This window comes from Phodopus roborovskii, unplaced genomic scaffold, assembly GCF_943737965.1.
Source record: "Phodopus roborovskii unplaced genomic scaffold, PHOROB, whole genome shotgun sequence".
Classification (NCBI taxonomy): domain Eukaryota; kingdom Metazoa; phylum Chordata; class Mammalia; order Rodentia; family Cricetidae; genus Phodopus; species Phodopus roborovskii.
The window spans coordinates 882654-899674 of NW_026125640.1; the positions used below are offsets into that span (position 1 = coordinate 882654).

General features: G+C 38.6%; 1 protein-coding gene across 1 annotated transcript in view; it reads left to right on the plus strand.

Annotated features, from left to right (window-relative positions):
• The window catches only part of Sytl5 (synaptotagmin like 5), an 89493-nt gene extending 72739 nt beyond the window's left edge, over nt 1–16754 (plus strand). The window contains exons 14-17 of the mRNA XM_051177931.1: nt 9470–9578; nt 10564–10696; nt 14837–15045; nt 16443–16754. Of these exons, the coding sequence (XP_051033888.1) occupies nt 9470–9578; nt 10564–10696; nt 14837–15045; nt 16443–16585 (594 nt within the window). The 3' untranslated portion in view covers nt 16586–16754. The remainder of the gene's footprint in view (nt 1–9469; nt 9579–10563; nt 10697–14836; nt 15046–16442) is intronic.
• The last annotated feature ends 267 nt before the right edge of the window (nt 16755–17021 follow it).

The following is a 17021-nucleotide window of genomic DNA, read 5'->3' on the forward strand; positions in this document are numbered from 1 at the left end:
GATACGTTGGTTTGAATAAAAACATTTACACCATAGTCTCATCATAATGGTAGCATTGTCACAAAAGAAATCAGACCCAATAGATAGAACTAATGGGATAGTAAGCAATACTAGATGGTCCCCATAGCACTACCAGTGGCAGCAGGTATGGTACTTAATTGTCACAACCCCATGAGATAAACAACATTCTCCCTATCTTAGAGATTAAGAAGCTGAGACTTAGAAAATAAATTCAGCTTGCTGGTGGAGCTTTTAAACTACTTGCAGTAAACTTGGTGTATATAACTCATAAAAATTTTAGATATATTTGTACTCTATGAAATAAAGTTTCAAATTCTTAAGCATAATAGTAATCACATGGCTGACATGAATATGATAGAGAAGGAATTACAGTTTTACCAGCAGGAAAATCCATGATATCATACTTTTTCCTGATATTATATATATAAAAAATACTTGGTCATTCAGGATTAGGCTTTTGGAACTGAATGAAAAGCCTTACTGTAAAAAATATTTAGCAAACTTAACAGTTTTCTATGACTTGCATAATTTTTATATAATATTGTTACCTGTTGTTTGGCTCAGGTCTTTTTGCTCTGTCCCAATAAATATAAATAAAAATAAGATATTCAAGCATTGTTTTTTTGGTAGTTGTTGTATCACTTGGTGTTACTAGAAGCAAACAGCAACAGTTGTTACATTCTCTAGTGTAGCTCTCATGTAGACCATAGTTAGCAGAAACCTAATTCTACAAATATTGCATCAACTCTAATTCTACAAATATTGCATCACTTACATAGATGTAAAATATCTTGGACCTTCTGTTCTAACAATGTTATAGATCTTATGTGGTCCCCAGAAATTTAGACTTCTATGTCCTTGTATACTAATACATATCTGTGAAGCTCAGATCCTAAAGACAATTCTATGGAAACCTTCTAGTGAATAGTACCAGCAGTTTCCTTTACCTGGCTCTTTAAGACCTCCTAGCTTTCTTCTTCTGCTTTCATTCCTTGTGAGCCCTTGTATCCAAATGAAGTACTATGTATGTACTAATCACAGTATTCTCTATGTTATCACTGACAGAAGTAAGTAAGTTTTGCAAATTAAGGTTTATGCTTGGACCAATCACAGCAGTTACTTTTATATATGTCACAATAACCCTACTGTGCAAATGAAGCACTATATTTGAACCAATCGCAAGAGTAGTAAGTTTTTCACTCCTGGTTATAGCAAAACTCCCATGCAAACAAAGGCTTATTTGTTAACCAATCACAGCCATCATTTTTGTGCATGTCAATATAAACCTAGTATGGATATTAAGGTTTGTGTTTTGAGCAATCAGAGCATTCTTCAATTTATCACTGACAGAAGTGAGCATTTTATGCAAATTAGGATTGGTGTTTGGACCAATTACAACATATACTCTTATACATGTCACAATAAATTGAATATGCAAATGAAGCACTATGTTTGGACTAGTCACAAGAGTGGTAATTTTTATACCATTTACATTAAGCCTCGCCAAAAAAAAAAGACTTATTTGTGAAGCAATCATATCTATCCCTTTTGTACATGTCCCCATAAACTTACTAAGCAAATTCAGGTTTGTGTTTTCACCAGTAATAGAATTCTCTCTTTTATCACTAAAAAAAGTAAGCATTTTATGCAAATTAATGTTTGTATTTGGACCAATCACAGCATTTACTTTTATACATGTCACAATAATCTTATTATGCAAATGAATCAATGTGTTTGAACCAATCACAAGAGTGGTAAGGTTTTTCCCAATTACAGCAAACCTCTCCTGCAAATGAAGACTTTTTACTTAATCAGTCACAGTCATAACCTTTGTATATATCACAATAAGCCTACTATGCAAATTAAGTTTTATGTTTGGACCAATCATAACAATTACTTTTATACATGTTGGAATAATCCCACTATGCAAATGAGACACTATGTTTGGACCAATTAGAAGACTTGTATACTTTCTTCCAGTTAACAGTAAGCCTCTCGTGCAAGTGAAGTTGCATTTTTTTTATTTTATATATTTTATTATTTAAATTTGAAACAAGTTTGTTTTACATATTAATTTCATTCCTATACCCTCCAATCTTCCCCTGTTGCTCCCACCAATCCCCATCCCCTTTCTGCTCCCCAGGGAGGGTGAGGCCTTTCATGGGGAGTCTTCATAGTCTGTCAAATTATGTGGAGCAGGACCTAGGCCCTCCTCTATGTGTCTAGTATGAGGTAATATTCTTCTGTGTGGAACGGGTTCCCAAAGTCCACTTGTATACTAGGGATAAATACTGATCCACTACCAGAGGCCCCATAGAATGTCCAGTCCTCCAAACTAGCACCACGCTCTAGGAATCTTGGTCATTCCTATGATGGTTTCTCAGTTATCAGACTGGAGTCCATGAGCTCCCCCTTGTTCAGGTCAACAGTTTCTATAGGTTTCTCCAACCTAGTCTTGACCCCTTTGCCCATCACTCCTCCCTGTCTGCAACTGGAATCCAAGAGTTCATCTCAGTGTTTAGCTGTGGGTGTCTGCTTCTGCTTCCATCAGCTACTAGATGAAGGCTCTAGAATGGTATATAAGGTAGTCATCAATCTCATTATCAGAGAAGAGCATTTAAGGTAGCCTCTCCACTGTTGCTTAGATTGTTAGTTGGGGTCATCCTTGTAGATCTGTGGACATTTCCCTGGTGCCAGATTTCTCTTAAAACCTATAATAGCTCCCTCTATTATGGCATCTCTTTTCTTGTTCTCCTCTACTCTTTCCTTGATTCAATATTCCTGCTCTGTCATGCCCACCTCTCCCTTCCTCTTCCCCCTAACTCCCTCTCCCCTCCCTGCATGCTCCCAATTTGCTTGAGGGATCTTTTCCCTTTCCCCTTCTCCAGGGGACCATGTATATCTTTCTTAGGGTCTTCCTTCTTTCCGAACTTTTCTGGCTTGTATTCCTTTGCTCTAAATCTAAAAACCATATATGAGTGATTCATTTGATGGGTTTCTCCTGTGTTGAATAAGTAATGACCTTCTTCATCTCTTTTGATTGATTTCAATTTAAAGCCTAATTTGTTAGATATTAGGATTGCTACACCTGCTTGTTTCTTGGGTCCATTTGATTGAATATCTTTTCCCAACCCTTATAACTGAGGTAACATTTGTCTTTGAAGTTGAGGTATGTTTCTTGTATGCAGCAGAAGGATGGATTCTGTCTTTGTATCCATTCTGTTAGCCTGTGTCTTTTTATAGGTGAGTTAAGACCATTAATACTGAGGGATATTAATGATAATTGATTGTTAATTCTTGTTTGTTTTGGGTTTGGTGGTGGTGGTATTGTGTGAGGATTTCCCCCCATTTTTCTTTTGACTGTTGATAAAGTGGGATTATCTATTGCCTACGTTTTATGGGTGTAGTACTGGGTTGGAGTTTTCCTTCTAGAACTTTCTGTAGGGCTGGATTAGTTGGTAAGTATTGTTTAAATATGTTTTTTTTTCATTAAATATCTTGGTTTCTCCATCTATAGTGATTGAAAGCTTTACTGAGTATATTAGTCTGTTCTGGCATCTGTGGTCTCTTGGTGTTGGTAGAATATCTATTTTGGACCTTCTGGCCTTCAGAGTTTCCATGGAGAAGTCAGGTGTGATTCTGATAGGTGTGCCTTTATGTTACTTGGCCTTTTTCCTTTGCTGCTCTTAATATTATTTCTTTATTCTGTATGTTTGGTGGGTGCAAGCAGATCCAATAGTCTGATGGCTGTCCTCACCCAGTGAGTGGAGGTGGGACTAGGGTGCTTACAGACTACCAATAGGCTGGTCCTCTGGGACAGGTTAGCTCAATCATAGTCCCCTGTCCTAAGGAGGCTCCAAGCAGGGCATCCACAGGTAGATGGCTCCCTCATTGAGCAGAGGCAACACCAGGATGCTGGCAAACTCTGGAATAACCAATCTGCAGGGATGGGCCCCTCTTGGTGCAGTCCCCAGTCCTCAGGAGGCCCAGAGCAGGGCACTGGAAAGCAGGCTCCCTCCTTTGGCAGAGGCAGGGCCAGGATGCTGGCAGACTCTAGGTAGGCTGGTCCACCTGGACAGTGTCCCCCACAGGCGCACAGACCAAAGGCCTCAGGAGGCAGTTCAGAAATAAGTCCAAGCCTGAAGATCATTTTTAAACCAATCACAACCATCAATTTTGTACATGTCACAATAAACATACTGTGCACATTAAGGTTTGTGTTTGGACTGGTCATAGTATTCCCCAGCTTATCACTGATAGAGTGTACATTTTATGCAACTTAAGGTTTATATTTGGACCAATCACAGCCCATATTCTTTTATACATGACACAATAATGTAACTATGCAAATGAAGAACTATGTTTGAACCAATCACAGCATTCCATATTTTATCACTAAGGGATATGCACATGAAAGCTTGTGTTTGGACTAATTACATTCATCACTTTTAAACAAGTCACATAAGCCCTTCTAGCCAAATGAAAACTGTATTTGGACCAATCACAGAAATTACTTTTATAACAATCTCAAAGAAGCCTCCTATACAAGTAAAAGGTTGTTTTTGAACTAATCACAAGATTTTTTTTACTAGTTACAATAAGCCTCTTATGCAAGTGAAGAATTTTGTTTGCACCAATCATGGCACTTATTCTTTTGTAACAGTCTTCTTTAGACAATTACAGCACACTTTTGATGCAAATAAAGGTTTTTATTAGAAGCAATTATAGCACTGTTATGTTTTTAGTCCGTTTTGCATCAGTCATTACAAACAACTTGTATAAATGAAGGTTTGTATTGAATCAATCATATCAATGACTATTTTACCAATAACAGACACTCTATGCAAATGAAGGCTTGTATTTGCACCAATCATAGCAATATTCACTTTTATGACTGACATAATCATCTCATTCAAATGAAGACTTGTGTTTTAAATTAAGCACAACATTGTCAGTTTTGAATAGATTACTAAATCACCTGTTTTATTCCATTCACATAAACTTATTATGCAAATGAAGATCAGTACTTTCGCCAATCATATTAGCTTCCCTGTTTTACCTGTCACAAAAATCATCTTTTGCATTTTTTTGCACCAATCGCCGCATTGTCCTTTGCAAATGAAGGTTTGTGTTCATTAAATTATGGCATTTCACTTTTTATTATCCAGTCCCTGTTCTAAGCACACAAGAGATGTATTCTCCTTCTTATACACCTATGCAGATTTATTCTAAGCTCACCCAGACTTCTGACATTAGAGATTCCAGTACAGACTTCATGTGCAGCCCAACATCTGAGCACTGCAAGACTAGAGTAACTGGCTCATACTGTATAAATACAGCAGCTTCCTTTTCACCAACTTTTTTCTCTGCTGCCTGCACAAGACCCCATGCATACATCCTGACCTGGCAGAGATGGTGAGAGACAAGTTCTCATCTCCATCAGAGGTAACTGAAAGTTTCGTATCAAAAATAATATGGCTGGCACCACCACATTTCTATGGAGTCTTTTTTTTTTCTATTTTTTCTTTAAATTAGAAACAATCTTATTTTATATATCAATCCCAGTTCCCTCTTGCTTCCATTCTCCCATGCGTCCCTCCTGTAAATCCCTATCCCATCCCACTTCTGCTCCATAGAAAGGATGAGACCTTCTATGGAGGATCTTCAAAGTCTGTCACAAAAGTTGGCGCAGGACCTAGGCCCTCTGCCATGTAGCTAGCCTGAGAGAATATCCCTCCACAGGGAATGGGCTCCCAAAATCTGTGCACTAGGGATAAATAATGGTTCCACTGTGAGAGGTCCCATAGAATACCCTGGCCTCCCAACTGACACCCACATTCAGGGGGCCTGGTTCAGTCCTATGCTATTCTGGTCCTGGTTCCCCAGCTGTCAGAATGGAGTCTGTGAGCTCCCACTTGCTCAGGTCAGCTGTTCCATTGGGTTTTCCCAGCATAACCTTGCTCATCCCTCCACAGTTATGCCATGACATATGTGTCCTCACACACACACACATACTATAGAACTCATCAATCTTTATGTACTTAGCAATAGCAGTTGATGAATGCAAAGAGTTTAGACATGCAAAATGTTAAATTCCTGTGGTTTATTATGTTTAATGTGGTGACTTTTCACCCCCATTAAGACAAAGATCTTTATTGGTTAAAGGTAAGAAATGACAATCAAGACATTGATTATTTTCATTTGTCTGTTTTGTTGATTTTGAGACCAGATCTTTCTATATAGCACTGGCTGCCCTGGAACTCACAAAATAGACCAGGTTAACCTCAAACTCACAGAGTTTGCCTTTGTCTCTCAAGTGCTGGAATTAATGGCAAATAGCACCATACCCAGCAAGACACCAATTCTGCTTGTAGATCTTTGTGTTACTTGTTGTACAGTCCGTGTGCACAAAATTCCTTGCTTTTCATGGCAATAAAATAAAGGCAACAACAACCTGAAAAAAAATTTCAGTACAAATTATGTGAAAAAAATCTCCGTCCTGTGTCAGTCATTTCAGTTCAGTCAACACTCTACCAGCTGCTTCTACTTCATTGTGAGCAGCCTTAGACACAGTGTGAGCTGGAGGGACAGATTCCTCTACTAACAAAAGATCATAATTAATAATCCTTAAGATTTTAGCAATACTGACTTCCATTAGCATTGGATATGACAGAGCAATATACTGCTGTACTACATATTGATTGTGTTACTGAAAGTCCTTCAGTACTTACAGCTTTGTTTATGTTAAGTACTACAGCGGAAGCCAGTGAGGAGACTGGTGCTGAAAAGGGATGCAAGATGTCAAACTAGAGTACTAGAAAGTAATTTCACAGCGTAACTTCCATTTTACTGCATGGCATGGGACTCTTTATTGCCTATAACTCATTATCCTTTTGAAAATCATGTTAGGTAGTTAGATGAGAAGTGTTTGTCAGTATGAATTGCTACTCAGACCTTCCCAGGAGGTGCTGTTAGAAAAACAAGGACCTCTGGAAGCAATCAGCAAGCTTAAGTGGTTTTCCAAGGAAACGTTCTCTTTTTTTTTTTTTTTTTTTTTTTTTCTTCAAGCAGAGAGTAAATGCATATTTCTCTGGGATTATTACCTAGCTATAAGCTGCTCTTTACTTGACAGTGTTGGCACTTTTGTCTGTAATTTATTCCGCTACCTTACACCTGCAAATGCACTGGGACCTGTGATTTTTCTGCACGGGAAGTGGCTCTGTCTTTTCAGACAGCACAAGTCAGTGAGTGCCATCTGATTATTTCACACACACATCTGCTCTGAGAGTCTCAAGAATCTTCTACTGCTTTGGGGGATAGTTTTAATCAATGCTGCCTTTTTTCTACTACTAGAACTTCAAGTACAATATCGAAGAGATATGGAGAGAGTGGACAACCTTGTCTTGTTCCTGATTTTAGAGGGATCGCACTGAGTTTCTCTCCATTTAGTTTGATGTTGGCTGTTGGTTTGCTGTATCCTGCTTTTACTGCATTTAGTTATGCTCCTTTTATCCCTGATATCTCCAAGACCTTAATCATGAAGAGGTGTTGGATTTTGTCATAGGCTTTTTCAGCATCTAGTGGAATGGTCATGTGTTTTTTTGTTTGTTTGTTTGTTTATATGGTAGATTACATTGATGGATTTTTGTATGTTGAACCATCCTTTCATCTCTGGGATGAAACCTACTTGATCATGGTGGATGATTATTCTGATGTGTTCTTGGATTCGATTTCCCAATATTGAGTATTTTTGCATCAGTGTTCATGAAGTAGATTAATCTGTAATTCTCTTTCTTAGTTGTGTCTTTGTGTGGTTTGGGTACCAAGGTAATTGTAGCCTCATAAGAAGAGTTTGGCGGTGACACTTCTGTTTCTATTGTGTGGAACAATTTGAAGTACATTGGTCTTAGCTCTTCTTTGAATTTCTGGTCGAATTTGTTGCTGAAACCATCTGGCCATGGATTTGTTTTGGTTGGGAGACTTTTAATGACTGCTTCTATTTCATTAGCTATTATATGTGTATTTAAATTGCTTATCTATATTTAATTTGAAAATGTCATACCTATCCAGAAAATTATCCATTTCTTTTAAATTTTCCAATTTTGTGGAAATATGACCTGATGATTCTTTGAATTTCCTCAGTGTCCATTGTTATGTCCCCCTTTTTTATTTCTGATCTTGTTAATTTGGATATTCTCTTTCTGCCTTTTGGTTAGTTTGGATAAAGGCTTATATATCTTGTTAATTTTCTGTAAGAATCAACTCTTTGTTTCCTTGACTCTTTATATTGTTTTCTTTGTTTTGCATACTTTATTTAAAAAGAATAAAGTTAATGTTACCTTATAATACCATTTTGCTTATGGTAAGGATAAATAAAACACTTTCTACTCTTACAACATAAATAAACCTCACGCAAATATCTGTGGGGTGTGTGTATATTTGTGTGTCTCTGTGTGAGTGTTAAGTTTTCAGGACTCTTTAGCTTTACTATGTTAGAGCTTGGGTTCTGGTCATCTTCCATCTGCTCTCTCTGAGGAGCACAATTCTCTGCCCTTGACTAGGTGTATAGGACTCAAGTCTCTTGTCTTTATGTATTACTCTTTTTGAAGAAAAATTGTATTCATCTATTTATTTTACATCCTGGTCACATACTCTTCCCTTCATCCTACCCTCTTAGTCCCTCTACCCCATTTCCCCTTACCATGTCCCAATCCCCTTCTCTTCCATCTCCACTCAGGAAAGGGCACATCTCCTATGAGTATCAATAAAACATTGCATATCAAGTTGCAATAAGACTAAACACATCCCCATGTATTAAGGGTGGGGCAAAATGACCCAGTATGAGAAGTACAGTCCCAAAAGCCAGTAAAGGAGTCAGAGGCAGCCCCTGTTCCTGCTGTTAGGAGTCCCATTAGAGGACCAAGGTACACAACTATAACCTATATACAGAGTGCCTAGGTCAGTCGCATGCAGGCTAACTTGGTTGTCAGTTCAGTCTCTGCCAGCCCCTGTGAACCCAGGTTAGCTGATTCTGGGAGTTTGGATTAGGAACTCTGGTTCCTGTACTTCTCTCTCCTCTTCCTCCTCCTCCTCTTTCTTTCCCTCCTCCTCCCCTTCCTCAGGATTCCCAAACTCCACTTAATGTCTGTCTGTGCATCTCTACATCTGCCTCCATCAGTTGCTGGATACTGCCTTTCTGAAGACTGTTAGATCAGGCACCAATCTGGTCCCAGGAGATGGCCAGTTCAGGCTACTTATCCACAACTGTTAGGAGTCTAAGCTAGGTCCTCCCATAGAGGAGCCAGGTCTCTGAAGGAAATATAGACTCCCTATATTCCAAAATGTGAGAGAAAGCATAGAGTATGTGTTGTTCTGAGTATGCTGTATTTCATTTAAGTAGATGACACTAAGTATTCTAACTTTTTTTCATTTATCTCCCTTTGACTAGGTGGAGTTGGCTCCTGATATTGGCCTTCAGTACAAAGGAGAGCTAACAGTTGTTTTACGTTACATTCCTCCAGAGGAGAACTCTATATTCCCAGTAGGACAACCTCAAGGTAGGGTTAAAAATCAATAGCTGTGATCATTCCCTTTATACAATTGTATAAGTGGATATTAGGGTTTGGTTGGACTGTGTTACTTTTTCAGCATGATAATAAAGTAGGATTAGGGGTCTTTTGAGAGTTGAGAAGTACATGCTATAATGCATGTGGAGAAGAAAAGTACAGGACAAAATCCATACTTAGAAACCAGCCCAGATGGGGATATTATTACCTGTCAGTACAAGAGATGGAGAATCTTTCCCCTTGTGGGAGAGATGTATTGTGGGAAGAGTTCTTTTTTTTTTTTTAAGAAGCTACTCTGTGGACTCATTCACAAGTACTCAGGGAGTTTAAAGAAGAAATACCTGGCATAAAACAAAAAATAAAGGAAAAGTCCACATGTAATCCATTTGAAGTCCCTCTTTTCTTCCTCCTCCCATCAACTTCTTAGGCAGCTTCCTTTATTTTCCCATTCATGGTCACCATCTTTAGTGGTGGTGCCCCCATGAAAGTAACTCATCTCTTGGTCTGTGTTTTCTCACCTCACTTGCCTGTAGTTCTTTATGTAGGGTTGAGGTCTCATGGTCTTTCCCCATTAATGTGTGGTTAGCCCTGAAAGCATATATGCAAATGTCATTGTTCAGAATGAGCAGGTTATAGCTAGGAATATATATACTTCTATACATACATACATACACACACACACACACACACACACACACACAAACACACACACACACACACTTTGGTATACTCTGGAGTGCTCTGGTGTTTGATTTGGTTCTGGCTTTCATCATAGCACTTTCTTGGTAAGAATAGGATGGTAGTCCAAGCAGGATCTTTTCCATTCATTCTAGTCCTTTACAGTCTTTGCTTTACAGAAGCTTTGTGTGCTTCGGCCTAGTTATGAGAAAATGAAGTAACTCTTTGTAGATGTTCTTTGGGTATTGTGAAGTGGAATCTCTGATCTCCTCCACCTACTCTCTGCTGGTTCATACAGGAAAGAAGACCTTTAAAAAGGGAAAGAAGCAGGAGTTCGCTGTCATCTCTGGGGGAATACTTGAAGTGTTCATCAAGGAAGCAAAGAATCTGACCGCAGTCAAATCAGGAGGCTCTGACAGCTTCGTGAAGGGGTAATTGTGTATAAGCTCATCACAGATGACACACTGGCTGTTGAAAGGAATTAAGATCCAATAGACAATGGTAGCTGTGAACAACCCACATTCTGCTTATTGCATGTACTCTGGAAAAGCTATCCTTAAGTGCTTGTTCTCTCTTACATCTAAAGCAACATGATGGGGGCAAAGTTGCTGTTCTAGCTTTCACTATCTCCAGCATATTTCTGGAGGGCATTGTGAGGACCACTCTTATCCTGAAGGTTGGAAGACTTTCCCAGGAGATTAGTTTCTTAAAAGAGAACAAAGCATGGTTTTCTGTGTATAATTTACTTTTATTTTTGCTTTGTTGTTTGGTGCAGCAACAAAATACTAAATACTTGCTTGTTTGCTCTCTTTGGAAAATTGTAAAATGCAGAGAAATTTCAGCATCTTCCCTGTAGAGTGTGTGAGATAGTCTCCAGGAACTAAATATGTATGTATGTATGTATATGTGTGTATGTATGTGTGTGTGTTAAGTAACTAAATATGTGTGTATGTATGTATATATGTATATGTGTGTGTATGTGTGTTAAGTATGAATGTGTGTATTTATGTATGTATGTATGAATGTATGTATGTATGTATGTATGTATAACCATATGGAGTAAATGGCAATTTCTTGAAGCAATACTACCCTTTAAATGGATATTCTTAAGCAATGCAAATTGTCAAATCTCTCTCATTTCCTACTATTGTAGACTTTTTCTCATGCAATTAGAAGAACTTGGGCTAAACCAATTATTTTTCCATTCATTCAAGCAAACACTCAATTGTATATGTAGCAAGCATTAGATGTTGCTCTTTGAAAATAGATATAATAGCTGACCTCACAGAGCACCTTGAAACATATGAAGTAAAGCAAGTTCCCATGATACCAAGCCATAGCATGATCTTTGAGGCAGAGATGTTGTGTCTTTGAAAAGTTATCCAGGCCTGATGGCAGTGCCTAAAATTCTACTACTGGGGAGACTAAGTCAGGAAGATCACAAATGTCCATCCTGGCTGGGCTACATGTAATAAGTACCAGGCCAGCAGCAGGGGGCAGAGGGTGAGAGTCTGGTTTTTTGTTTCCCCCATGTACAAATTTAATTTAACATTTTTTCATTTATTTTACATTCTGACCAGTTTCTGTTCCCTCCTCTATCCTGTCCCTGCCCACCTACCATTAACCGTACTCCCCATCCACTTCTCCTCTGGCTCCATTCAGAAAGGGGCAGGCCTCCCATGGGTGTGTTTTCCCACAAGGAAATGAATCGTACTTTATTGCATGTTTCCAGTTGGATAAACGATATACTGAAGAGAATGAGATGACTAGGGTTTCCCCATCACTGAATTGTGTTCTTTAGCATTCAGTTTAGGACCCTGCTCCCTACTGTCTTGTGTGGTAAGAATATAGTCCCTGGCCTATTATGTCCTTCCAGGGATAACTCAATATTGTCTGGAACAGTTTTTATATTCTCTTGTTGAGAATTTATGAAGCACAAATAATAATTAAAAAAACAGTATTTCATTCTATTTTTTAAAAAACTAACTTTCCATTAAATTCTCTGACTGATACTTAAATATTAAGCCAATTTAAAAATTATTCAAGGAGTTGAAGAAATGGTTCAGTAGTAAGGAGCACTGGCTGTTATTTCAGAGGATCAAAGTTCAATTTCCAATACCTACTTGGCAGCTCACAACTGTCTGTAACTCCAGTTCCAGGAAATCTGATACCCTTTTCTGATCTCCATAAGCACTATTTGCACATGATACATAGTTATACATGCAGGGGAAAACGCTCATATACATAAAAAAGAAGGAAAGAAAATTACATAAAAACATATAATCTGCTTATGAACTGAAATATTTGTGGCTTACGAAAGACATAGGTGCCTCCAAGATGGCTCAGCAAGTAGAGGGCTCTCTCTCCTGCTGCAGTTTAACAGCCAGCTAAAGAGTAGCTAACCAACTCAGGGCTATCTCTCCTGCTGTAATTTACAGCCAATTACAGGTTAGCTAAACAATTCAGGGCATTCCTTTGAATGACCTTCTCACTCTGCCTATGTGCCAGTGCTCATGCTCTGGCTACGCTCAAACCCTGCTCACATCCTGGCTACGCTCAAACCTTGCTCACATCCTGCCCATGATCCTATATAAGCCTCCCCTGAGAAAACAATGTCTTTTTTAAAAAGACATTTTCTCTTACATGAAAACAATAACTGAAGGTAATTTATCTAGGGTAGATGTGGAAACATCCTGATTATCAGGGACAAAGGTGTTTTTCTATATCATTATAGTATCTTCACCAAAGACCAGGATAACTAGCTGTGCAGAATTCATCTATCCTATGCAAATATAAGCTTGTAGGAAGTTTCCCTTAACTTTTTCATAGAGCTACTTCATGTATTCTATTGCCCAGTTCTGTGGCTATATAAGTTGCAAAACAGCTTTGTGGTCTTGATTTTGGAAAAATGTGTGCCCAAATTTAGAACCAGGTATTTTTTAATGCTGGAAATTTTTAAAAATTGAAATAAAATAAAATGTAAGATGGTAAAAATAATTAAAAAATAGATATTTAAAAAAAGAATAAGTGTGGAATAGATATTGAGAGACAATAGTGTTCTCTGATTAATTTATTAATTTTTTTTACCTCTTTGGTGGTAATTCTTGGATCAAACCCAGGGCCTTGCTAGACAAACACTCTGTCACTGTCCTACTTACTAGTGCTGACCAATGTAGTAATTGAAATTCTGCATGACCCAATTATCATCTTTAACTCTGGGACATTTATCTGTAGTTTTCATAATTGTCTCATGTATGGATTCCATCTACGCATTCATGTTCTTCCCTAACTCATGTTTCCTTAAGGTACAAAGGTATTTGGGACTTAGAGTTTGAACACAATGGAGAAGCCCTAGGGCTCAGGTAACCCACCAGAGAAGGGCTTCTAGGAAACATCAGTGAGAGCTTGTAGACCACGAATCAAAGGATAGAGTGAGACAGATTAAAATGTCATTGGGAAGATTATCACTGTAGGGTTCAGATCCACTGAGGAAAAAATAATAACTCTACATAATGTACCTTAGGTGTATCCCTTGAAGAACTAGGGGACTTATCAACCTTTTCTAAAACCCACTTATAGAATTGCCCTTAGAGGCAGAAGCAGACACACACCCACAGTTAAAAACAAGTAGAACTCCTTGAATCCAGTTACAGAGAGAGAGGAGTGATGACCAAAGGGGTCAAGACCGGGCTGGAGAATCCCAGAGAATCAGCTGACCTGAATAAGGGGGAGCTCATAGACCCCTGTCTAATAGCTGAGAAACCAGCATAGGACTGACCTAGACCCCCTGAATGTGGGTGTTATTTAGGAGGATTGGGCAGTCTATGGGGCCTCTAGTAATGGATCAGTATTTATCCCTAGTATATGAATAGACTTTGGGAGCCTATCTCACATAGAGGGATACTTTCCCAGCCTAGATACATGGGGGGTGGCGGCTAGGCCCAGTCCCAAATGAGATGACAGACTTTGAAGATTCCCCATGGAAGGCCTCAGTCTCCCTGGGGAGCAAAAAGGGGATGGGCTGGTGTTTGGTGGGGGTGATAAGGGAGGATGGGAGGTTTAGGGAACTGGGATTGACATGTAAAACAACTTTGTTTCAAATTTAAATAAAATAAGGAAAAAAAAAAGAATTGACCTTCAAGCATTGGGTCCTCAGTAACTTCTTGGAGCTCTGAACATCAGGGAGAAAACTCACACAGAACTAGGTAGCCTGTGACACACAGGATTTGAGGTAAGAAGCTAAAAAGATGACCCAAGAAGATACAAAGTAAAGCACTCAATAGTGGCCACCCTCAGAGGTCTTGTCTTTACCAGGTAGAGAACCAAATATTTGGAAGGGTTTGGAAAGACAAAAAAATTGTATGCAAAAATGAAAGGGCATTTTACTATTGTGACACTAGTCATCCCCCCAAATAAGATAGTTTTTAAGCTTATAAGAATCAGGGAGAAAACATCAAGTATGCTTATAGCATTCACACACAGTTATATGAAATTGCAGGAAGTCCAAAGGACAACTCAAATATAGAATTTTTTTAACTTTCCCACTTATGTGACTGTGTTTCCTTCTACAGCTACCTGCTTCCTGATGATAACAAAGCCACCAAGCACAAAACGGTTGTTGTAAAAAAGAGTGTTAATCCTCAGTGGAATCATACATTCATATTCAATGGCCTGTATCCTCAGGATATAAAGAATGTTTGCCTAGAACTCACCATCTGGGACAAGGAGGCCTTTTCCAGCAACATCTTTCTAGGAGGTGTTCGTTTAAATTCTGGAAGTGGTAAGGAATTGGGAGAGCTGGAGCTGGTCTTTGACAGGGCAAGGGTAGTAGCATGATTACAGGTGTGATCAGATTTTTATGTAGTTTGAGCTACAACTAACTCCTGAAGTAACACAGATGCCTCATTCTTTTAGATGGAGATCTGATCGCTGTTAAAAGCATAAGTGTTTCTATGGTAACTTTGTATCCTTAGGCTTAAATTTAAGGAAGTGTTATGTTTATAATGAATCCTTTCATAGAAAAATCTTCAATGTAAGTGAATTTCAAAGACTTTCTTGGGTCTTCAGGTTTTGCTCAGGTGAAAATCAAAACATCACAGACTTATAATGGGAGAGGAAGGCCTCATAAGGTTGCCTTTACTTCATCTTCTTTTCACTTCTGTCTAGTGCTTCAACTCAACCATGATCACGTTAAAAGGAAACCAACTTTTCTCTGCACACAACATGTAATATTGTTCATATAAGCAATGTGTTATAGTTTGCTTTCTATTGCTATGAGAAAGACAATAATGAGAGCCAACTTGGGGAGAAAATGGTTTATTCTACTTACTGTCATCATGAAGGTAAAATCAGGGCAGGAACTCAAGGCAGGAACATAGAGGCAGAACTGAAGCAGAACCACAGAGCAATATTGTTTACATTCTAGCTCAGTGTGCTTTTTTATATAACCCAGGACCACTTGCCCAGGGGTGGTACTACCCCCATATAAACTGTTTCCTGCCACGTCAATCATCAATCAAGAAACTTCTCCACAGACTAGCTTACAGGCCAATCAGATGGATGTGTTTTCTCAATGACCTGAGTGTGTTATGTTGATAGAATACTAAACACAGAATGAAAAGACATAACTCATGTCATAAAATACAAAGATGGAAATGAGGTGGGGAGGCATATTAGAGTGGCCAAATGCTTTATCACTAGAAGCACATATGAAGTCACCCCAAATCTCTGTAACCCATATCTTAGGCCAGCCGTATGCCATGTCAACATTTTGGTTGAGAAATATATAAAACTTTTTTATAGATTAATCAGTAAAAGTGAAACTTCCAGGGTCAGAGAAGTAGTTATGTTAGAAATAGAGGTCTTCGTATCTGAGGCTTGCCTGTGAACTCACAGTAACTTCATTTGGATGAATTAGTAAGTTCGCTCCCATACTATCAAAGCAGGGAGGCAATGAGATATCAGGGGCCATTCTGACTTCTCTTTGAAACCTAATTAGAAAGAAGTCATGCAGGCTTCAAAAGACTGAATCCTATTAATACCTCTCACTAGAAATGGGAACTGAGAAGAAACCAACGAGAGGATTTGTACTTAAAAGTTCCTCTCAGAAAGTGTTGTTTGCCTTCCAGAAGGTCTACCCCCTGTGTGAAATGTTGTATTCCCTTTTCCCTTCTTCAGGTGTCAGCCGTGGGAAGACTGTAGACTGGATGGACTCTCGTGGGGAAGAACAACGCCTTTGGCAAAAGATGGTTGACAACCCTGGAACATCTATAGAGGGAGTTCTCATGTTACGTTCCAGCATGGCAAAATGTAGGCTCTAAAGGGACCAATTCTCCAAGAACTACATCTCTGATTGCCTACTGTTTTCTTTCATCAAAGGACTGTAGCCTTGAATTCTGTTTCCTTGTCATTTCACCCTTAAGGGTATTAGGATATAAGAGGAGATATGTCAGTGTTGTGAACATTTAGGATCTTGCTGATTATCAAAAAAAAAAAAAAAAAAAAAAAAAAGCAACACCCCATATACTTCTATATGTTCACCTACTCAGGCTTCAGGCTTCCCTGATTAGACAATAAGAAGTATACCACACCATCTTGCCAATAAGCAAACTGTGGAATGGCTCATAGTCTTTTGTATTGACAGAAATGATACAAGCTTATTGGAAAATACTGTTGAGATTAGGTGTCCTCAACACGTTTCCAAACAAGAATTCTTCAGTTTGAGAAGAAAAGGGAACACCAAGAAGGTAGATTGCT